The sequence below is a fragment of the Anser cygnoides genome, chromosome 1 (genome assembly GCF_040182565.1).
Source record: "Anser cygnoides isolate HZ-2024a breed goose chromosome 1, Taihu_goose_T2T_genome, whole genome shotgun sequence".
NCBI classification, from domain to species: Eukaryota; Metazoa; Chordata; class Aves; order Anseriformes; family Anatidae; genus Anser; species Anser cygnoides.
Genome location: NC_089873.1, coordinates 195,019,346 through 195,043,814, shown reverse-complemented (window position 1 = coordinate 195,043,814; position 24,469 = coordinate 195,019,346). Strand labels below are relative to the sequence as shown.

Sequence of the window (24,469 nt, the reverse complement as noted above, 5' to 3'; positions counted from 1 at the left end):
CTGCTTAGCACACAGCTTTCACAAGAGATAAACACTTAAACACTTCACAGTTCTTTCAGCTGGGGTTTAAGACACCTGCTTTCTTATTTTGCCATTAATTTCATCAAGAAGTCCTCTTTATTAGATGCTTGAAGAGGTAGCAAATGAGCAGTGGCGTTTAAATGCTACGTATTAATAAAAATCGACCTCCATCCACACTTTTTTATCTATTCTAAAAAACATTTGCCCAAATTACAGCAGCTTGGGTGCTGAAAAGGCTTTTTTTTGCATGCTTGCTCTAGCCCCTGACAATTGCTGCTGTTAGAGCTTAGCGTTTAATACTGAAGCCCTTGTCTTCAAAAATGACCGAGTTACAGCAACGTAATAAACATTTCTATACAATATCCACAAAGCTGCTTAGCTGATTTAAAACCATTAAACGAGACACGCTTATTATTAAAACAAAAATATTTATTCAAGCTGTAAATGCTATGCAGTATTCAGTTATTGGATGGGTTTAATATAAACATCTACTGCATAATACTGGTTCCTTAGGAATCCTTGTATACTATCTGAAACATTGCCCTGTTGCTGTACAGAACTGTTACAAGAGAACTTGCATTGTTTAAGAACTCAACAACTGGAGAACGAAGGAAGAAACACCAGTAAAGGAAATTCTGCAGTACTGGAGCAAGGCTTAGTGTGGCCATTTCCTCCCATGCTAATTAGTACTGAAAATGTAGCTTGAGCATCACTTTATTTAAACAATTTGTGGAACAGCTATGAGGAGTTCTATGTTCAACAGAAGAACGCAAATTTTACTGTGTCTGATTAAAAGCATAAGTAATATTAACAAATGCTTTCTTAACAACAGAAGTGATGGATGAGAGAACTTAACGTTTGCAATAGAACACTTTGAAATCCTTGTCCAGCCATTGCTACAGCTGAACTACGCATACTGGAAGTACTTTGTTTGAAAACAGCTTTTGCATTCAAAATATATCCTACGAGTACTTTAAACATATGCGGACTATACAAATTAAAAATCCTATCTCAAAGACTGGTTGGGAAAAGCTTCATGAGATTAGAAATGCTTTCGGGTGGTTTTTTTTTTGGCCTTACCTTTAGCTACTGGTGTTTTTGTTAACTCATTCAAAGCCTTACAACCTGGGTTTGACAGTTCTAAGAGAACGGAGTTTTAGTACAAGCCAGTTTTAACTGAAAAGTAAGTTACTGTAGGATTCAACAAGACAATGGCAATTGGCCAAGTTCACTGTCAGGTCTTCGAACAGCGAATTACAAACACTGCCTTCAAATCCACAACCTTTTCGTAAATCGACTGAGCAATTCATGTGGGTGAACAGAGAATGCAGCAGAACACAGACAACACGGTGTAACAGGAAACGTACGACTTTTCTTACATTACATTTATACAAATTTACAACTTTGCAAATTAAATGGCTCTGTAATTATGCAAGAGCTTTTTCAAAAATAAACATATACCAACGCAATATTTACACTTAGCAACCTGCTTCAGAAAGAGCATGATTTTGCTATAAAGTGAAACTTCAGTGCACTGAAAGTGCAACTCACCCTTTAGAATTAAGTTCTCATGCAAATCCTCAGCATAACAATACCTAGCTTTATATGGTCACAGTTCGCCTTTCCTTTTTTTCATTCATCGTAATGCAAAGATAGTAAGAACTTGTCCACATCCATTCCTGCTGGAAAAGAATTCGGTAGCTTCTTTTTCTGTAGAAGAGGAAAAGAAGAGCTGTGTTAAACGCTTAGAACCTGGGCACGCTGAACCAGTCTGTAAGCCTCTCTTTTTTCCTCATCCTCCCACGTACTTTGCGGAAATAACCGTGCAAAGCTCACTCAGAAACCAGGCGGTGAGATGTGTAAACACTTGTGTGCCCCTGGCGTACCAAGTGCCTGACTGCGGGCCAGGAGTAACTGCAGTTCTCAGCTTGAGCAGCAGCCCGCCCGCGCTGCTGACAGGCACGCCTTCTCCGGCTCTTGTAACGTAGACAGCATGAGTGAGTGAACGTTTCTCATTTGTAGTGTCTCGGGAGTATGCTACAGCTAGGTGTGGCCACCACAACGCCCTACTGTGTCTCCTGTTTGGTTACTTCCATGCATAACCTTCTCTTGTCTCATTGCACCTTTGCTATTTACCACTCAATCAAATCCCCGAGACAAAGGCAAGGCTCTGTACTACAAGCACTGGGAATACACAAAACGTGGGTTTGTAGTCCTGGTGGTGAGTGAGGATGCAAGAACAGCCTGGATTGTAGTAAGGCCTAGTCTGAGTTTGGTCTGATTTCTGACTTCAATCTAGAAACTCTGAATTTCTAAACTCTAACTTCAATCTTTTACGAGAAATCATTTGATTTTCATAGATATGTGCAATGCGAGTTAGTTGCATGTATCTGAAGGTATACTAAGCTTAAGAAAACCGTTAGTTCAGAACGGGCTTGAGGCAAAGTTAGTAACTGACAAGCATAAACAGGGTGTCAGGGACTTGGACTAGCACCTCTGAACCATTATAAATTATATAGATATCTATGTCTAGCATACTTAAAACTTTAAATCAGATAGTGCCTGTACTTGCCTTTATTTTCTTCTTTTTTGATGGCGTTGGAGAGCTTTGAAGGTCTTTTCTGTTTGCAGAACGGGAATTCCTCTCGCCCTCACTCAAGTCCTCCAGTTTCCTCTTCTTGACCGTGCTCCTTAAAGACCTGAACTGCTGCGTGTTGTCCTTCAGAGGAGTCGCGGTACTAGTCCTTGCAATAGCAGCCCGCGACAGGATCATCAGCGTGTGAGCAGCCATGCTGACGCTGTTTTCACTACCCGTTTCGCTCGCTGGGCTGCAGGCAGGCAGGTCTGGCGTGGCAGGAGGGACCATTATTCGCGGGGTCGCGCTGTCCTCGTTGAAGCGCCGGCAGGTCGGCGTCCTCACGCTGTCTGTAGTATCATCCGTGTGCCTGTCCCCAACTCCGGACGGCGTACGGGGCACTGGCAACTCTCCGTTTTCAACTGTCTTGCTCGTAGGGCTGTGCCACTGAATGTCCTGCAACATTTCCACGCACTGTTTAGTGAACGGACTTGACAGGCAGAGGCCCTGGCTGGCAGCTTTAGCTGGTTCTCGCTTCGGCTCCTTTGAGGACAAAGAAGCGGGCGCTGCAGATTTGCTATTCCCGTTTGACAGCGACCCTTGCTTTTTGTTCAGGTCCTGCACCGAAGCGACCGTCTTCTCATTCCACAGGCTAACGCTCTGCTGACCATTAGAGAGTTTGGCCGGGTCCTGGTTCTTCTGCTTTTCATCAGCATCTCTCCGCAATTCGTTTTCTTTATTTGCCGTGGTCTTGTGGAAGGGATCTAACGGAAGCCCCGCAGCTACCACCTTCCGCTCGGGCTGCGGATCCTTCGCGGATACGCTTCTGTTGCTACCAACTTCTGGCTTACACAGAATTCTAGGCAGCGTCTTATCCTTCTCTCGCTTTGCTGCTTGTGCTTTAGCCGAGGACGGTGCAGAGTCAACAGCAAGCGAGGTGTTTTCACTTCTTTCTTTCTGGGACAAAGTTTTAGCAGTCTGAATCTGGGCGTTCCCTCCTGGAGTCGGTAGGACGTTATCAAAGCAAAGCACCCTCCTGTGACTTTCTTGTCTTGAATTGGAGCTTGTGCTCTCCACTGGTACAGCAAGCAAGTTCTCCTCCACCTTCCTTCCTAGTTCTGCAGGGATAAGCTTGTCTGGGTTTCCAGTCCTGAAAGCGAGATGAAAATCAACATGCTTGTTCCTACTGCATGAGTTCATTTCAGCTTTTGACCCCAAAATCTGTTTAAAGCCCTCCCCATGCTATAAATAAACATATAAATATAGGGCTTGGTCTCCACCTGACAACAGCCCCATTAGAGTGAAAAATTTACCACATGTCAAAAGAAAGATGCTTCTGCTCTGCCAGCTCATACCACTGCTGGGTTTGTGCCCTCTTCCTGGCTTATTCTGCATTCCCAAAAAAGGCCTCTGTATATTTAGGTGTGCGAATAGTTCTCTCCCATGAAAACATAAGCCGTTAGGGTTTATAAGAGGAAAAGCCGTATTGGGATGGTACCTTTGGGACCCCTCGCAGGGTACAGAAGGTGTGAGTGAGTGGTAGTAGTTTGATTCATTTCTATGAAATTTGAGATGGGACAAAGGACAGATTAGCAGTGAGAAATTACATTTCTTTGCAAGAAACATTTTTCTCCCTCTGCTATGCAAACCATGTCTGGAGATCAGTTACAACTAACAGGAAGCTGATTTATCCAAACATTACATCAAATCTTTTGCTTCTGTGGCTTTCCTAAAAGCACAAATTTTCACATGCATGCATTTCACATGTATGCCTAGGTATGCGTGTTTTTTTTTTTTTTTTTAAATAATAATAAATTGACTTGTTTGATCCTGTTTTCCTCCACTTTTCCAACATTTTATGTGAGTTCTGAAAAGGTAGTTGTTTTTTTCAAGTGTGCTCTATTTTCACAACAAAAAAATGTTTCACCTTTAATATTCAAACTGAACTTATCTCCTTCTATATTCTTTTGTTCATTCCAACATCCTTTTGCTTCCTAAATTCAATTAAAAATGAGAGTTAATACTGAATTCTTGCTTTTTTCTCTCTCACTTGTCCAACAGAAGACTTGCATCTATACTGATCAGGAACTACATTATAATCATCGGAATAAAGTTAGCATGCGGTTCTCCTTGCCATCTATCCTTTGACTTTTCACTTTATACGTGATCAAAGAGTGTCAGTGTTCTTTCTCATCTCTGCACAGCTGAGACACAGGTGCAGAGAGCCCAGCCTAGCAAGTTCCACTAATTTGGGCAGTGGTAAAGGCAATGAGGCTTTACTACAAAACCATGAGTACCACTAATCTGAAAAGAAAAGGGAAAAAATGTTTTAGTCATTGAAATCTTTCAGTTTATGTAACAGGTCATGTCTGCTACCTTGGACTCAATTTTTATTTGACAAGTGAGACAGGAGAAAATAAACACAAGACCGTACAGAACTGACAGAGGACCAGTAACAGCAGAATTCCAGCACAGACCTGTCATTACCCTGCTGCTCCATCACTGCTAGCACCCATCGCTATTTATCAACACTCTTAGCAGACAGAAAGGAGGAAAAAAATAAAAGGGATCCTGCTTATGCCATTGTTCGGAAAGGTGCCTCCCTCCTAGCCAATACTGTACGAAGAAATACATGGCAGGAAGAAGCAGCAGGTTTGAATACCGAGTGCTACTCACCGCTGTGTTCGAGAACTCGTATGGTTCAAAGTCTCCGATACACTTGCTACCAGTTTTCCTGGAACAAATAAATCATAAGTAAAAGTACAATATTTGGAGATCATCTCACAGGCGGTACAATTTACATTTCACCCGACAGAATCAATAAAAACACAGCAACAACACTGCAACTTTTTTGTAATTTTAAAATTTACAGGTAACTAGCTCAGCAAAGGGCACCAACTAAGTATAAACGAGAAGCTTGCTGTCTGTGCTTGGGTAGCAGATAGGTCTGGCAAGACAAAAGCAGTGAAACTGGACTTACAAATGCACAGCCAGGATTTCCAAGCAGAAGGGAAGTAACTACAGGAACTCTCAGTTATCCATCAGCGAACCTGAATGCAGACTCACTGTGCCATCCTAGGTTTTTGCTTAATTTGTGACTTCGTTCTGTTTTAATTTTTATCCCTAAGCCCATTCTTTTTAACAAGAGGTAGATGGGCTAATACACAGGGAGTCCTTATAACTCAATTTATTTTACATTTTAAAATATTTTTCTTTACCTCCTCCTAATACTAAGAAATAACTAACTCTAGTGTTGTTTAAATTTGCTATTTAAGGAAGCAATGTTTCAATGAAATGAATATGCAGAAGTGTACACCTGAAACCAGAAAGAGAAAACAGGCAGCAGAATGCATTTTTTGGTAATAGATATGCGACATATCTATTAAAATCTTTTCTTAATAAATGGTTAAAATTGTTGCTCTTCTAATGAAGTCTGTATTTCTCCATGGCTTGGTGCTGATGGCAACAGTAGGCTGTACTTACAACCCAGGAGATGAAAAACAATCAGAAATATAAAGAAAACTATTATTCTTAAACTGCATTAGAGTCTTTAAACATTCAGTTTCCAAAATAGGCTTGATCCCATATCTGGAACAATCTAATATGCTGGGAGTTCTTTGTAAATGCAGCAGATATAATTACTGCTCACAGATATGGGCCTCTCTCAAAGCCACCCCAGCAGTCCTTGGGCAGAGAAGCGTTGGCATTTACAAAAATGTAATCGCTCAGAACTGACACGTCTGTGGAGCCTTCACTTTTCTTATGCCCTTCTCAAGAACGCAAGGTGAGTACCTGTATTAGTCTTGTTTCTTGTTCCAGGAATCTTCTGTGATTTGGGAGGGATGGGAAGTTTGGGGATGCTTCTGTTGCACACCGGATTAGCGACGGGCATATGCAGAACCTTAGAAGAATCAAAATATTCCATTACGATTTACCAAAAGGCTTCAGCTTTAATTTTGAAGAGACAAAGATTCATTTATGACACAGTACCTGGCGGGCAGGGGCTGAGAAAGCATTTCCATTTTGTCCTACCACCGAGAGAGGTATCATCCCCACCATGCCTTGCAAAACAGGCTGCACTGGTGACGCAATTATAATGGCAGAACCTAAAAAAATATCGAAGTATTAACACTGTACAGAAACGAAAATATTTGTGAAGGTGAAAAGAAAGCAAAAAGAAAAGCTTCAAGACAGGATTTCTTAAAGTTATGTGTGGTCACACCTGTGGCAAGAAAAGCTCTGTCTTTTTACAAAAACTTCATGATCCTTCGTATACGATACTAGTAGAAAACAGGCTATGGATGAGTTATTTCTAGTTTCAACTGAATTCTTCAATTAAACTCTGCTTTTCTTTGTAAAAAAAATGGTTTAAAATTAGGCTTGAAGTATAACATATGTATGTTAAGGCTTGAACTTTGAATTAAAATAATTTATAAAAAGCAGAAAAACTAACATCAAATAGTTCGTTTTGCTGCTTATCAAAAGGAAACTATTATTTGCATCCTGTTGCATTCAATTAGCATGCTCATAAGTTGTTAGCAGCATTTTTTTTTCCCTTCCATCATACCCGCAACACCTTCCCTGTATGAGCACACATAAGCTGGGGAAGGCTAACTTTATCTGCACGTATGTATGTAATGTATATTCTGCCTCGTAAGAGGCATGTAGCGCATTTAGAACATGTAGCGCATGAAGACTGTGGTTAATTAGTGGGTTTGAGACCAATTAATAAAGCCCAACAAGACCTATTTGGGCTATTTAACCTCAAGTTCCTATTTAAATATTTAAATCACGATTGAAATAGTTCTTTTAAATCAGTTCTGCTGATAAGTTGTGCTTCCCGCTGCCAGACATATGGGAACTACAAAATTATTAAAAAGTGAAAGAAAAATTTATTCCACAGAATTCTTCATCAGCATAACCAGGAAAAAGAAAAAAAGTAAAAAGCAGAAGAACAAACAAATTTCTGTTTCTCTCCCTATGGAAAAAAAAAAACAAACAAACACACAAGCAAACAAAAACCAACTGACGGTAATAGCTGCATTAAGAAACCCTAATGATACAAAATGCCAGCAGTCTTAAGATCCTGCACACACTGTTGAACCGATCTCTGTTAAACCGATCTCTGACCACAAGAAATGACTACGCACAGAAATAACTGGGACAAGTTTCTAGTTTTGGAAAAAAAAAAAATCTGAATGTGTTGATTATAACTGGCTTCTGGTTAGTTTAACATTTTTAAAAGCACTTTAAAAACGTTAAGTACTGTAGTAATAAAAACGCCTGCACCAAGAAAAAAAATCAGATTATGGAAAGAAATAATGTTATACTTTTATTTATATTATTTATAGTCATAATTTTATCTACATATATACACTACATAATTTACATATTACATTATGTAATATAGTTATTATAATTATTTTATTATCTATTTGTTATTTATTTATACTTTTATTTACATTTATTTGTCTAAATGCACTTCCAGTGTAATTTAGGCCTGTGGAAAAATGAAATAATATAAAACAAGGAAGTAATTTTGGAAGGACTACCTTCATCTAGCCAGTTATCTAAGGTAAATATGGATGTCCCTAAGATTCTTGCTGTAAGTAGAATGTTATTAAAAAAAACCAAAAGGCCTGCTTTATTTAACAGGTTAAGGCAAAGTCAGCTGAAACAACAGCATCTTTTCTAGTGCAAGCCAAGATATCCTTCCTAAATTTACCACTGCTAAAATTACGTGATTTAAGCTTCTGAAATGTGAGGCCATTTTTTTCAAAGCAGCATAGTTAATGATTCTGCCTTATTTTTATTTCATTTTTAGTAGCAATTAACATACTCACAAAATACTAGATTCAAAGGGCAGATAGCAGTCTTTAAAAATTCAGTTTACTTCTAATGCACTTACAAAAAAGAGAACGAAAATGCTACACACAGAACACATTTTCAGTTGCTTTTACTACTGAACTTACCTTGTGGGAAGTTTGGGGAGACGGTCTGGTTTGCTGCAAAGGTGCTGCTGGATCTGGGAGGAGTCCGTAACTGCTGCACTGCTGGAGCTTGCGCAGCAAGAGGCATGGAACTGCCAGGCAATACGACGACGTTTGATGGTGTTACAGCTGTGCCCAAGGTAGCTGGATCAGTCACACAGGTGGCAATATAAAGGTTGTTTGAATTGCCAAAAGCTGTGCTGGTTGCGGGCATCAACTGTATAAATCCCCCTTCCTTGGAAAGATTATTTGTACCTGCAACTGAAAAAACCGTGCAGTCTTCATTCTGAGTGTTAACGGAGGTGGCCACAGGATCTTTAGGTCTAAGCACGAGAAGATTCTGCTCCGCCAAAGCTGAATCCACACCTTTTTCCGGGTCCTCTGAAGTCAGACATTTGGACAGGCCTGTAGTTTTCGTTGGGGATTTGGCTGGGGATGACAGTATGATGGTTGGCAAGTTTTCTCCTGTGATGCTGGAAACAGCATTATTCAACTCTGTGTCTGAAGAAATAAACGGGTCATCGCTGATGATGATCTTCAGGGACATTATATTAGAAGGATCAACATCCACTGGTTGACTACTGGAAGATACACCACTTACGCTTTTGGCTTCAGTACCCGACTCATCTGTTGAGGAAGCCGTTTCTGGCAGAGGAGAGTGGCATATTTCGGATGTAGTAAGGTTATTTTCAGTGGATACTACAGAAATTTCTGTACACGCCTCATCACCAGGGGAGAAATATATATTATCAGCATCTACTTTTGTAGAAGATGAAGGTTCCTGCATTTCCACTTGTGCTCCCTCCGAGTTTGACGGTCCTGAAGGGAGGTTAAAATCCTTCTTAGGATTATCGAGCGTATGCTGATCACTCGAATATGGTTTGTTAGAAGTATCAACAACTTCAAGCTGCAACTCTGTTTTGGCAAGATCTGGAATTTTCACTGCAGATCTTGCAGCACAGTCCGACTGCACACTCCGCTCCTGCTGATTAGCATGGTGGCTTGAGTTCTCCTGTAAAATACTAGGTAGGGGAGCTGTATCGTTTGTTACAGGCTGTTCTTTTCCTGCATCTGCTGACGGGCCAGAAATTGGTGCATTATTTTTTCTCAGCAGTACACTGTGATCAGGGCTTCCATCAGAAGAGCTTTTACTAAGTGTTTTTTCAGATACTGACGTATCTGGTGATAAGCAACATTTACTTCCAGATTGTATTCTGTTTTCACTGGCTGTAGAACCTTCTTCCAGTGAAATCAAAGGAATCTGTGGACTACCAGAATGAACATATTCCAAATTAGGACTACTTTGTGCACTATGACTTAGTGTGCCTTTTCCAATTTCCACAGATTTTTCACTTTCAGAAACTAGTGCAGATGACTCTTTTTTATCATAAGAATCTCCGCAGTGTTCGTTACACTCACTGTCAGGGATCTGCCTCTTGTTAGGTTCAGTCAAAACAGGCACAGAGTCAAAAGCAATTTCAAGCTCGCCAATATGTTCAGGGGTAACAGTTTTAAGCACATCAGTCTGCTTCCTCGGTCTACAATTTCCATGCAGTTGTTCACTGGTTGTGTTTTTCTTCGCTGTATCGTCATCACTAATGGTGTTTTTCAATGCACATGACGCTTCTGCTAGCTGAAAACCTTTACAGGCTAGTGCTTCTCTAGAATTATCACCTGAAAAACAGAGACTACATTGGTCCTGTAGTTATTACAACAGACGATCCTTTTACAGGGTTTTAGCATTGATTAATCACTTCAATGGAAAGCTGTGTCACACAAAACTAAGTAGGTATAATGCTACTCAACCTTACTTCTGAGCTAGGTGGAAAATATATGAAAATATACAGTTAGATTACACAGATTGGACAACCTGATAATTCATTCGGAGCATTAATAATAAGCATATACATCGTAAGCAAATGGCTCAGGTCATTAAATCAGATTTGCAAAAGCTCAAAGAACATCTCAAAATAAAAACCTTTTGGCTCTATTTCTCATATACTTTCTCTAAATACCTGCTACTGACTACTGTTAAGAATGGGGTAGACAGACTAAACATACCTTTTGTCCAGAGTATGACTATTTGGGGGATTAATTAACCAACAGATTTCAGAATAGAGAGAAAGTAGTTGTATGGTTAGATGAAAAACATTATCTTTGTATTTATGTGCTCCACAGTAAAAATTGCAAAACGTCTCTGTTCTGAATGAGAAAACAGTTTTACAGATATTCTGATTTCATTTAGGAGCTTAACCAGCTGTAAGTACACTGATGGTCTGCTGTTAAATTTCATAGCCTGAAGCTTTCTAACAGACTGGGTACATGTGTATGTCCATACAACGTAAACATTACCACTGAAAATATAAAGATTATGAAATGTACAATCAGATTGTCTGAAAATACTCTCACAATGAAAAATTAGCAAACTAAAAGAGATTTTAGAGGGGAAAAACAACAACAAGAACAGACAAATCTATACTTACTAGTTTCTTCTGTTCCTAAAGAACTTTGAAGTGTTTCCAGGTTATCCTCATCCACCAGGATTGTATTTTCTACCCCACTCTGACCAGAAATACCAGCAGGTAAATTCTTGTTTACCTTGTTCTTTCCTTTTTAAAAATAAAGCACGAAGAATGATTAGGTATGTCATTTTACACACACGTACTTACTACATTTTAAATGAAGCACGTAGATTTCAAATTCAAGAAATGCCATCCTAAACTCAAAGAAAAACATTTTTCTGAATTCATTGCAAACCCAGCAATAGCATAGAAACTTCCTTCTATTTTATGTGAGGATATTCCTGATAAAACAAATAGAAAAAGTTTACAGTAGAATAAAAAAACAAATACGGACTATCATCCTTTATACCAGAAGAGTCCAAGTAACAAGCATAACACACTCGCTAAGCCAGCACAAAACCAGATTTTCAGCTACATGAAACTGTACTATTGAGAATAATATACCCTACCATAATCAAACAAGTCAAAGAGTGCCTGAAAAGCTGGATCTGATTCTGTCTGTTCCAGAATGTCCTGTATAGCCTCTTCTGACATATGAATTTCACCCTGAGAAAAGACAAGACATAGAGAACTGTTAGACAATTACTTCTGTAACATAAAGAAAAACAGACAAAAATTGTTTTCAAATTGTTTTCAGTTCCATTATTCCTGCTCAGTGCAGAAACATGAAGACAAATGCAGGAAATGTTAGTCACAAATTTCACACCTGTAAAAAAAAAACATTAGTGATTGAAGGAATAAAGCACCCCAAAATCCAAGCATCTTTGTCAGACGTTACACCCTACACATGCATATGGGAATATTCTCCACGTGATGACCAGCATTTGTTAAGAAAGACTAAACCTTAGGCTACACTGGAAGCTTACATGGATCCTGCGAACACTGAGCCTGCACTAGCCAACCATAGGCAAAAAAAATCCCCAAATTAACCTCGATTTCTTGTTTTTTGCATACATCTACAAGACAACACTAAGCAAAAGGAAGCTTTATTTCATTTACCCATTACATGCTCTACAATATAACCTCCAGCTACTTTTCTGTGGCAGGCAGTTGGGAGGCATGGTGACGCAGGACACTGATCTACTGTTCCTGTTCCAGGTCGACTTGTTTGGTAGCAGCCCAAGAAGAAAATGAGTGGGGCATCCAGTACACATTCAAATGTTCTAATACAAAGTTTCTCCTTACCTCCAGGAGATTTTCTAAGCACTCTATAACCCTTACTATGGTGGTTATAAGGGTTGATGAAAAAGATCCAGAAAATACTACATGCTGCTTCTTTGAAGACTTGGACACACTTTTGCACCTGAACGGTCAGAAGTAGACCTGCTACTCTCCCCTGCTACTGAGAATGTTATTAACCCTAAATTTCCAATGGAAAAAGGGGAAAGATCAGCCTAGTAACAGTGCCATTTCTGATGTAATCAACAGAAATTCAAACTATTCTAGACTGTACTTAACTTTAGCAGCTATTTTTAACAGATTTTTTTCCACATGTACTGAGCTTGAGATACGTATCTCACAACTAGGACTAGAATCTTTCTAAATTACCTTTTCAAGATTTCTCTGTTTTACATGACAGTTGAATTACTGGAATTTATAATTGACTATGATAACCAGGACACCCCATGTGATCTACTTATTTTGTCTCAGCTACTCTAAACCAAGAATCTGTTTTGATTTTATTCCACTCAGAAAAATGGAATACAGCCTTTCAGCTCTGAATTTTGACAAAAATTGATCTAAAAATCACCAAATGGCAAAATAATAATAATTAAAAAACAGATACCTCTACTTCATAAACATACAACTGGCCTCAACTCTCCTACTCTTTTTATGAGGGCTGTTAAGATTCTGATTTCCCTCATTAGGCGTCCTTTGTAACTCTCTGATTGCCAACACAAGGGTTGTAGAAGAATGAAGGGGGAACATTAAAAGTTCAGTTCATAGAAGCAGAAACTAGTATTTTATTGCTTTTGTGGGAAACACAGGTTTGAAGACAAAGCAACCTTATTTAGGCTCCAAACACAGTATCAGTTTTTATACTGGATGATCAAATTTATCTTACAGCAAATGAGAAAAATCAGATCAGACTAAACATGTTAGGAAACTGAAAGATAGTTTTATATTCCTTACTCTTTTAGCTAGAGTACTTTTTTTTTTTATAAGGCTATTGATCAAATCCTTAGTGAGAAGCTCCTGAAATGAGTGGTGCCAAAGATCCAGTGACAAGCAAGCAGCTGGTGACTGTGTGACCAGTCTGAGGGTAAACTCAACAACTGCCAGAAGCGGTGCCACTCCCTAGGCTTTCGACTCCGCTGCTTGCTTCTGCTACCCGGGTAAAGGCCCTGGGAACTAATTCACGGTGCTAAACTGGCTTGAAATGAATTCCAGCTAAATACTAGTAGCCTGTCAGTTCAGCTCCTCAAACCAGCCCCCCACCATACAACTAGGTAAGAGTTAATGCTAAGGCAAGGGAAGTTGTGGGATTGCCCCTCGGGCAGAATTTATCCTTTAGATGGGCTCAGCTGTTTCAAAGAGTGGGAGGGAGGAGAGGATGGCAAGCTCAGCTACTGGACAGTAGACAGAAGTTCAGCATAGTCCCCGTAACTGATCATTCTCATATGGCTGGTCTTCAAATAATGTAAATAGGGCACTCCACACCTACCTGGAGTCCAAGGATTTCATCAATTGATGTCTCTTGTTCTGCTGGGCCACTGTCTGTCTGTTTGGGCGCCTGAGTGACATTGCCATCACTGGAACACATCCGTTGTTAGTTCAGAACTCAAAAATAAATCAAATAAGCGTACATACGAAGTTTAGAGGTCCCTTTTATTACCTGCTCAGGATTTTGTTGATGTTCTCAGCGAGCTTCTCCTGAAGAGATTTGTTGCTCAGGATCTTTTCTCTGGCATTTTCAATAACCAGTTGCTGGAAAGCAGAGTTTTAAAGCTGTCAGGTTTTATTTTTTTATTATCACCAGAAACTGAATTTCCAACTTATTTGTAAAATCAATCAACTTAACACACAGAACACTCTTTGAAGCAGCAGACAGGGATAACAAACTATTTTAACCATTTCTCGTGTTGCTAGTATGAATTCCTCCTCTTTCTGAAGATACTGACTTACCTCTGCCTGTTGCATCTTTACTGTCCACCAGGACAGCTGATCTATGACTGCATGACATCTCTGTGAGAAGCATCACAAAACATTCCTCTTCTTCTGCTCTCCTCAAGTACAGCAAGTCTTATTGTGCTTTCTGGTTTTCATTTGCTAAAAAATTACTGTATTCTGACAGCTTAGAGGTGTCTTAGCAAAGCCAGTAAGTCAAGGAAAAAAGCCTCTACCTAGCCATGCCACACTCACTAGCTCAGTACACAGAGCTGGTTCAAATATAAAATGATAAATTTAGCTTCTAAAGTTAACTGCTATAAAACCAATGGTAAACAACACATAAAAGACTAGTTCTCCTTTCTGAAATTAGTTCTTAAATGTAAATACCTTCCATAAGCATATACTCACTGGGAAGTTACCATCTATAAATTCTTCAAGTGGCTCACTTTCTTTTTCTATTATTACTTCATCAGGGTCTTGAGAACTCCTACTTGCTGCAAGAGGCCCAGAGGCTGCGATACTTTTCCTCTTCTGAGATTCACTGAAACATTCCAGGACATTTATGACATGTTTTGTGAGAACATAGCAAACAACAGAGCTAACAGTCACTAAATCAAGTATCTCTCTTCCTTATTAGCAAATCAAAGATTTTACTCAACTTAAAATTAACTACATATTGGAAATACAGTAATGCCCTGTACTTGCTTCATCATGTTGTACATATATATTGTGTCTGAATTCATAAAAGTTACACGGAAACATACAAAAATTATGGATAAACAGCACAATGGCAAATTACATTTCATGCCCACTGGTCAGTATTTTTTCCCTCCAGTACACACTACTTTAACTGGTGGCACAAGTTCTGATTTACTGACACTTCAGAGAAGTATTTTGGCGTCACCACTGAAAGTGATGACCTCTCCAGGCACAGCTGTTGTCAAAAAAGCAACCAAATGTTAGGCTGCATAAGCATTTAGATGGCAAATATGAAACGTGATGTTTTTTATATGGGACCACAGTGTAGCCTATTTTGAAACCATCAATCATCATCAGCAGTGAATCACTTACATATAAAAAATCTGAACAGGAATTGAGAGGATACAGAAACATAACAATGAGTAAGGATCTGGAAAACTGATAAGCAACTGATAATCCTGATAAGAGTGGGATTTAGTCAAGGATAAAGACAACAAAAGGAACAAAAGACTAAACACATGTCTTCCTTCGTTAAAAATGACACTGGAATCAAAGAGTAAAAAAAAAATGCACAAACAGTATAAGAACAGTCTTTCACACGACTTTTAACACGATTACGAAAAATTCTGCTGATTTTTTTGAAGCCCATAGTTTTTCTAAGTTAAATACAGACCAAATGCACATTTACATCAATATTTAGAATTTTCATAATTGGTAAGGGTATTTTGGAGCGGGTACTAAGTCTCAGGCTTCGTGTTTATTTGTCTATCTCAGAAACTAAACCAATGTAAAGATCAGCTATATGCAAGATGCACAGGCAGCCTCCCACCAGTCTAATATTAAGTTCTTAGACTCGACTTTCCTTGGTGAAACACCAGACACTGGCCACTGTCAGTGGGTCTTAAACCTGAAAGAATTCACCACCTAGAAGAAATTACACTAAGGATTACAATGCTGCCTAATCTCTAAGTGATCCAGAAGAACTGCTTACCTTTTTCGTCTTCCTGGAGAAAGCAAATTTGAATGGAGCTTTCGTTCCTGTGTTGTTGGAACTTGAATGTGTATGAAATCTCCTGCTTTATAAAGGAAGAAAACAATCATGATGCCAGTATTTCTTCCAGTGACATTCTTAGGGCACTATAGAAATCTACATAGAATATATTATGTTCCAGGGAACTCCTGGGAGTTCATCGAAAATGATTTGGTATTATCATGAAAACGAGAAGTGCTACTTTTAAACACATCCTGAGAAGAATCACATCCTCTCTGCTAAAACAAGTGTTTCGGGGGAGGCTGATTACTCATAATACAATAACGACAAATCGATGCACTTCTGATCTCTGAACCTGCATCAGTAAGCAAGGATGCAAAAGCCATTTCTCTTTTGGGCACTCCTTTTATTTTAATCTGCTGAACTATTCTGGAGAGCTAGGGAACAAAGCAGGAATTTTCTAAAACTTTTTCAGTGGAAGATGATTAGCCCCAGTTCTAGAAAAATTTCACCTATATCCATAGATTTTTCACAGAAAAAAAAAACCAACACATTTTAGAGAAAAAAAAAGAGTGCAACTTACTGTTGATTTTGTTTTCTTGGGTTTGTGACTGGTGTACAAACAACGTATTCAGTCTTGTCTGTGATATATTCTGATTTATTGCTGGCCTGTGAATAACTTGAGGAGATACAACAGAAGAGGAATTCTGTGGCACTGACTGATGGGCTACAGATAATAATCCTGAATTTGGAGGAGCTGATTGCTGAAGCATTCTCTGTCTTTTCATTTCTACAATTCCACTTCTAGTACGTGCTGGAGAAAGTAAAGACAAGATGAAAATATATGGTAAATGATCTTAAAAAGGTTGTTGAATTCCAATAATTAGTCCTTGCATATAGTAATTGTAGACCTAATTACAGACGTTCCATTGGAACTTTTCTATGCTTCAACAACTAGTTTATGAAACTTAATAAGTAAGCAACACCTGCCTTTGTCTTCTGTGTTACAGGTTTCAGACAAAATAATTCAAGAAGCACAGACAACTTATACAAGCATGGTTACGATTTCTGTGTCACTGCCTAAATATTTACAAGAAGAAATCATGTCACCAAAATGACATTTTACTACATAATATACAACTCACTTAACTGACCTTATCTGAAATAGCTAAGCCAATACAAGTTTGCATTTATCACACCAAATCTCACAAATTTAAACAACAGCTTGATGCCCAACCCAGTGAATCTCAGATCCAAGAACAATCACTACCTATATTTCACATTCTTTTTCCCCATACAGATTACTCAGCAGTCCTACAGAGAGAAAACATATTTTCAAGTTAAATAACTTTGCCCTTTTACCTGTTCATTGGGCAGTTTTTGTATTGAAACAAACAATTCTAGATAGAGCAAGTATCTTTACGTTTTTGTTACAAAGAACACTATATTTGCATTTTATTTAGGTGTATATTTGTATACATATAACATAACTTTTAAAATTGCCATTCATTTTTATATTCACCTTCTACAGAATTGAAACTGCATCATAAGGTGTTATGGTTACATTTTCAGTTCCTCTGTGAACCACAATTTAAATCAACAGCCGCAGTACTGAAGCAGCAGTTTTCAGACTTTTTAACTGTGTAAATTTCTAAAAAGTTTTCAGCAGAGAAAAGAATGCTATATAGAGAATTTAAGCCCCTTGCAAAAGGCTCGTTTTCTCTTATTTCCCTTTCCTGACCATCACAGTAATCCATAGACTGTACTGGCAACAGCGGACACATGTTGAAAAACCCCTGCATTAGAGATTGGGCAATATTTTAAGGGTAAGGATGAGTTATTGATTGCTGCAGCATTCCCTCATTTTTCACCAACACAGATCATTTGAACATAAAGCCTACTGATCCCGTGCAATTGGTTCAATTACTTACTCCTTTGATTAGCAGAAAATCCTGTGGAATTCTGCATGCTCCTATAAAATAAAATAGGCGATATAAATAAAAGGAGCACAATGAAAACACTCAACCACATGTTGTGATGGTATCATACAGTTAAAGTCAGTCTGGTTCCAGTCAAGCATTTCTTCAGAGAGCTTCAATCTACTGGTTTTTATTTTTATTATTTTAAACAACGGTCACAAATTCTTCAAATGAAGCTTACTGATGTGTTTTTGATCAAGTAACCACAACGGTATCGGATTCTATATGACTCACAGTATATTGCTTTATGACAGGAAGGCCACATGTAAAACCGTAATAATGCCCTCCTTATCTGCTATCTTGAAACGTACACGCAATTATCAACTCTCACATACCTCCTATCTCTTTCACCATCTTTCAGAGGCAAGAGATATCAAAACCATTCTCATACAATAAGGAGAGCTGATCAACATAGGGCCTCAATCTTATGGTACATTTTACTTTTTTTGGTTTCAAAATTTTATTACCTGATCTGAGAAAGTGTGTAATCTAGTTTTTTCCACAGAGATGACATCATTGCTGGAACTTCATTTGTTGTTTCTAAAGCAAAAGATAAAAACAAAACCAAACAAAAATAAACAAACAAAAAACAAAACACATTTTAAGCGTCTAAAACAGGTAACACGCTCAGAAAAAGTAAATTCACAGTCAAAATAATAATTACGGTGTGATTCAGGCATCCTCTAGCTTTAGATATCTGCTCGCCTTCTCAATATTCTGGTAATTAGAGAGCTCTCCTAATTTAAAAATTTTATGTGACATGATCATACACTCATGGATGTACTTCTCAGTTTTAGAAGCCTAAATGAAACTGTCGAAAGTCTTTCAAAATGGTAATTCCCAATGGAATCTGAATGTGGTTTTGGTACCTGGGCAAACACATGCTAACCTAACTTTCTAACTCAATTCTGAAAACACGATTTATATTCCCAATTCACTTCTGTGATTTTGAAAATTGTAACCCAGCACACGGCCCTTTAAAAGTAAAGGTTTCTTTTAAGATGTCACCCAACCAAATAAAAACACTTGATACTTCTGACATGAATAACGTTAAAGTATAAACGTATGGAAGTAAGCACATTCATTTAAGTGTTTTTCAAGGTGCCAAGTACAAATTATTGCGAAGAAAGTGTGTTTGTGTCTTAATTGCCATTTCTATTAAACATAGTTTGAAAGGAAAAACACACTCAAAAGTAATCCAAACATGCTATTTCTTAAATTAGTCTTGAATCTAAGCACTACTAAAATCTGATCACACAACATGTATCAAAAATTTTAAGATTAAGCAACAAAGAGAAGCTCAATAACCATTTTAAAAAATTAAATAGAAGTTCTAACTCTCTCTCTACTATTCATATATAAAAAAAAAAGTTACTATGAATTTATTTTAATCACTTTTACAAACAAGACGAGAAACATTTCACACCATAGGATTCTTCCTCATTATTTATGTCAAAATAAACTGTTCAACTTTACAAACATAAGCTTCCATATTCTGCACACTTTATTGTATTTCTGTGCTTTATTCAAATTTGAAGCGAGAATACTTAGGTTGGAAACTCCAAAGAAAGATAATTTGCTCACACGATGCCGTTCTAATTGGTAGTCTGCATAACAGGGAAACCTTGAACTTTGAGCATAGATGGGGGTTGCTCTAAGTCCAAATCTAGGTGCAGATATTACCCTTTTCCTCAAGGAAGTTCACAACAGATAAACACAAAGAATTTTAAAAGAATCTCACTCTGAAGACTTACCTTTTGTTTTCATGGCTACATATTCATTCAGAATAGTTGTCAAGTTTTTTCCACACAGGGACTGGAAAAAAAAAAATACATATCTTAGAATCTTCACTTATACTTTAACTTGAACTTGTACTTCAACTGCTGCATCACATTATATTCAGGCAGTTCTTCAGAAGACTACACCATGCTGACCCTTGACACAAGAACTGTACTCTCAGCTGGTACTGAGTCGTCCCAACCTAGGCAGAGAGCAATCTATGGAACAAAATGCCATTACAAACACGAAATTTGCAGTGGATGATCTTATTGCACAACAAAGGTATAGCAGTCAGACCTGCATACCCTCAGGTCATCCTTGTTATTATGGAATAAAGACGCAAGCAGATGACGAAGAACAACTCTGACAGATTAATGAGTAGGTACCACGCTGGAACACAATTCGCATTACGATGCAAACGTGAAAAGAACTTCTGCCTAAAGTAAAATTCTTAACAGTCACACAGAATTAACTTTCGTATTGTATTTACTTATTCTGTTACTTTAAGTGAAACGAAGAGAATTAAGCTTTTCATGTTATCACTGTCATTTGCTGTACCTTCTTGTCTTGTTTGCTAGAGGGAATTCTACAGTGCATGAAAAAACAAAGCCCTTTACTGCAAGTATTTTGAGCTGCAGTGAAACTTTTCTCTTAGACACTATCGTATTACCACTTTCCTATGAAAAACAAGAAGAATCTTTCCACTGACAAAAAGAATAATAATAATAAACAAACAAATAAACAAAAACACCTACACAATCTCTTTCTATTTACCACTGTTTTCTTCCCTAATTCTTGCTGGCCATGGGTTTGTTCTCAATTCCATCCCACCACAGTACAGTTGACCAAACATTTGTAAATGAAACAGGTTCAACAGTCTGTTTTGAACAGACACATCAAGACCTCAAACATCAGAAAAAATATTCCACACGTTTTTAATATTGTGGATAAAATACCAGACCACAAAATAACTGGTATATTATTAGAATGAAGTGGAAAACAGGAAAATGATGCCCATACAACCATTAAAGGTTGATATGCAAAATCCACAATTTGCATGCTATATTAAAAATCTCATTTTATATACATTAAAAATACAAAGTACCTAGTCACCCTGTAGCTAAATGCACAGATCTACATATATAGCTACCCACTGTATTTAGGTTCCTCCCCAAAGTTCCACATTTCACCTGGGACAAAGCAGATGATACTGAGCAAAGAGCAACCTGAAACAAAACATCTGTCATCAAAATTTGGCGCTCTCAGGTAAAACTGAGGCACCTTACTTAAATTAGTATTTACATGAAGTGGCACATTACTGGCTGCTGTATCTAGGATAAGAAAGCAATCTTCAATAAATAACAAGAGCAGTCCTGGAATCAGTAAAACCCTCACAACACCCTTACATCAATCAATCCTCAAGGGTGCAAAGCAGAGTCAATGTAAAATGCCAAACACAATTTGCGTATTTTACACTTAAAAAGTAGAAACCAAGTAACTGCTGATACCACAGGATGCCAAAAAATAGAACGAGTGATCAAGCTCATTATTTTAAATGGCATTTGAGAAGCAATTGTCACATTGAAAAATGTCAATATTCTTTTCCACAGATGCAGGATAATTTAAATTGCTGCTCTGCAAATAAAAACTCACCAGCAAGCAGGCTGGAATAAACCCATCCTCTGTACAGTGCTCTGCATATTCTTTCAAATCCGAGCTTTCTAAAATAAATTCACGGCAGGTAGCTAGAAGTTTTTCCTGTTGTAAATATCCTGCAACAAATCAGATTAAAAAAAATGTTCTATTTCATTCATTACCTCTGTTCAGTAGGTATGAAAGCATTAAAATAACCAGTTGCATACAGTGCTGAAATAATTTGGTAAGGATTTGTATGTTGGACAAGGAAAGTAGAATAAATTTAAAAGAGCATACACCTCACAAAATACTCCCTTAACAGCTAAAACCTGAAAGGAAAAAAAACATTATTGATACTACACTGTATTTACAAATATTCAAGCCTCAAAAGGGGGCACTATCAACAATTTCGGATTCTTGGCTTAAGAGGCTGGCAAACTAAATATTTATTGGATCAAGCACCCCAGTTTCATAATTAAAAGGAATTATACAGTACTTTATTAATAAAATGCACTGCTATATAACAATAACTCTGCACCCACCTTCCTGTTTCAAAACAGGTAAAATGTGCAGTTGTTACAGTTGTATTTGATTTTTTCCAAATAATTGCATTATATGAAAATTAACCAAAAAAAGGCTTTTACTCCTCAATTACAGTAATTTCCAAACCAAAAAAAAGGCTTTTACTCCTCAATTACAGTAATTTCCACTTTGAACAGATGCACTAGCTGCCATTTGAACAGTATACACCTCAAGACTCAATAGTTATGTTAACAGGAAGTATACTGAAAAAATTTACTTCTCCAAAATTACAATCCTCAGCAAATATGTTCTATTTCAAACACGCTTTTTGAGTCTGCTTTAATCTTCACATACTCTACGCACTAAAAGACAAAAATAGATCAATTTGAATGAAGGATTCTAGAACAAAGACCCACAAAGAAAATGTCTTTTCTTTCTTGTCTGTAGCAGAACTGAACATGAAATGTTTGAAAGAGATGTTAAAATATGGATCTCGTTATACGATGTAAAATATGTGTACGTTAGCACATGTATTTATGTAGAACCCCCAAATGGTCTGCCTCAGTTCAAGAATGCCTACAGAAAAGTGCTGCCTGCAGTCTGCATGAAGACACAGTATCTTTTGGAAGATCCAAGTACAGAAGGAAAAAAACATCCCACTTGAGACATAAAGCTCTTGTCTGGGTCTCCAACAAATAAGCAAACTTTAAACGCAGTTTGGGAATAACCACCATGAGTTTAATCATGATGTGTGAGCTGGCCTACCTGGCAAAAATTGGTGTTTGGACCTGCAGAAATGGAAGGGCTGTCCAATTTCATTTTTCAAGCACATTTTGCTAGAAAACTCTCAAACTTGCTAAAAGCTGTAAGCATATTTTGGGGAAATAAAATTATCTGCCAGCCTCGTTCATACCCACTAAACCTTCTGCTGTTGGCCAGAATTGAGGACAAGGTATTAGGTCCGAAGGAGCTTTGATCTGTGCTGGTAAGGCTGTTCTTACAATCAAACTCCACTGGACGATTACACAAAAAGTTTCAGTTTTTTTTTCTCAAACCTACTGCTACTACACTCTGTAAGGGATGACAGCTGCATACACCAAGGTCCTGCAAAATAAGGCCTTCCAAACCTTAAAAAAGGTCTGTATCAATTTTTTCTGGGCAACTGAGCTTAAATGCTTACGTGTTTTACAATTCCATAACATCGTACAATCTTAAACACTGCCAAAACCAAATTAAAGGCACAAAAGGTTGAGGACCTTCTGAACTAGGAATGAGTCAATATTTTGTTCTATCTTAAGAAACAAAAGCACACGTCTAACCCATAGTATTAATTCACTCTCACATTAATTAGAAAAAAAAATAATTTTTCTTATGGATTTTTCTCTGGGTGATCTCATCTTATCATTTTAGCTTTGTTTCCTAACCCAATGTTCACCAACCTTCACAGCAACAGAAAGTCTTAGCTAGAGAAAAAAACATCTAAGACGGAAGAACTGCACTGGAAGCCTGTTTGTCCGCTCACAACCCAGGGATGCCTCATGGACGAGGAATCCCTGTTAGAGGACAGAAATAACTACAGGGAACATCCTGTTCTACAACTTGGGTTGCTCAGAAGCTTTCTGGGCACGATGCACGCACCGTGGCACAACAGACGCGGGCTGGGATGGACCATCCCTAGGAGGTGCCATTGCCAAGATTTTCTACTGTGTATGTCTGCAAGTTTCTGTTAAGCCTGTGAGATAGGGTGTTTGCCCAGACACCTGTAACTCAAGCAATTTTTTATAGGAAAGCTTGTTGACAAATCTTCCTTGGGTAATTTGAATTCTTCTTTTACAATGCATGGAGCTTCTAAAAATCCTCTGTGAGATCACCACCACGATGCACCTCTTACTAACCTCAGGTCTCAACACATCGGGCAGTATTTAAAATAAACTGAGCCGCAGGAACACTGCAGAAAAGATTCAGCCCTAATGGCTTTGGATTGGAAAAATGCTGGACAACTGGATACAAGACGCGAAAAAGCAGACACCAGGAAATCTTAGAGATCCGTGCCAACAGCTGCTTACAGCTTACCTACCTCATACTGCAGGGCTCTTATTTTTGGATTTCTGCCTGTTTGCTCCCATTTTGGCATTACCCAGACACGCCAAGCCACAAAGGCCATTTAAAAATCGCCCGTGTCCTGGCACGCTCACTGTTAGGCTTCCCAAGCAAAACCGGACTGAGTGCAGCCTTACCAGTGACCAGAACCGGGGAGGGGAAAATAAAACCACCTGAACTGCCCCCTCACCTCCTGTGTCACCCCGTCCCTATTTATCAAACCTCCCCCACAGGGCACCTGCCGCAGGGACACGCCGGGAACCACCGCATCCTCCTCAGCCCCGGGAGGACCCGGCCGGGCCCCGCGGTCCCCCCGAGCCCCCCGCCGATGCCCCCGGCCCCGGGGGGCTCCGAGGGGCCGGGAGGGGGGGGGGGGGGGGGGTGACAGCGCGGCACGGCCGCCCCCTTCCCTCCGCCCTCCTGCACTCACCCAGCACCAGCCGGGCCACGTCGGACGGCAGCAGCATGGCCCGAGGAGGAGGAGGAGGAGGAGGAGGAGGAGGAAGGCTCGGGTCCCCAAGGGGGGGGGGGGGGTCAGCGCGGCT

At 38.8% G+C, this 24,469-nt stretch overlaps 1 protein-coding gene across 2 annotated transcripts; it reads right to left on the bottom strand.

Moving 5' to 3' along the window:
* Nucleotides 1-429: 429 nt before the first annotated feature.
* On the bottom strand, nucleotides 430-24,452 carry NPAT (nuclear protein, coactivator of histone transcription). 2 transcript variants are annotated; one of them, XM_013199094.3, is made up of 18 exons: nucleotides 24,355-24,452; nucleotides 21,321-21,439; nucleotides 19,643-19,703; nucleotides 18,356-18,428; nucleotides 17,841-17,881; nucleotides 16,493-16,723; nucleotides 15,910-15,994; nucleotides 14,628-14,760; nucleotides 13,945-14,036; nucleotides 13,774-13,861; nucleotides 11,558-11,654; nucleotides 11,070-11,195; nucleotides 8,569-10,260; nucleotides 6,587-6,702; nucleotides 6,389-6,497; nucleotides 5,273-5,330; nucleotides 2,594-3,746; nucleotides 430-1,731 (listed from the first exon to the last, which is right to left on the bottom strand). In XM_013199094.3, exons 1-18 carry the CDS (start codon nucleotides 24,389-24,391, stop codon nucleotides 1,654-1,656), a joined length of 4,389 nt encoding a protein of 1,462 aa, XP_013054548.3. In that variant the 5' UTR covers nucleotides 24,392-24,452; the 3' UTR covers nucleotides 430-1,653. The 2 variants fall into 2 exon arrangements, with proteins under 2 accessions (XP_013054548.3, XP_066845926.1); XM_066989825.1 differs by having other exon boundaries at nucleotides 15,910-15,991.
* Nucleotides 24,453-24,469: the final 17 nt, after the last annotated feature.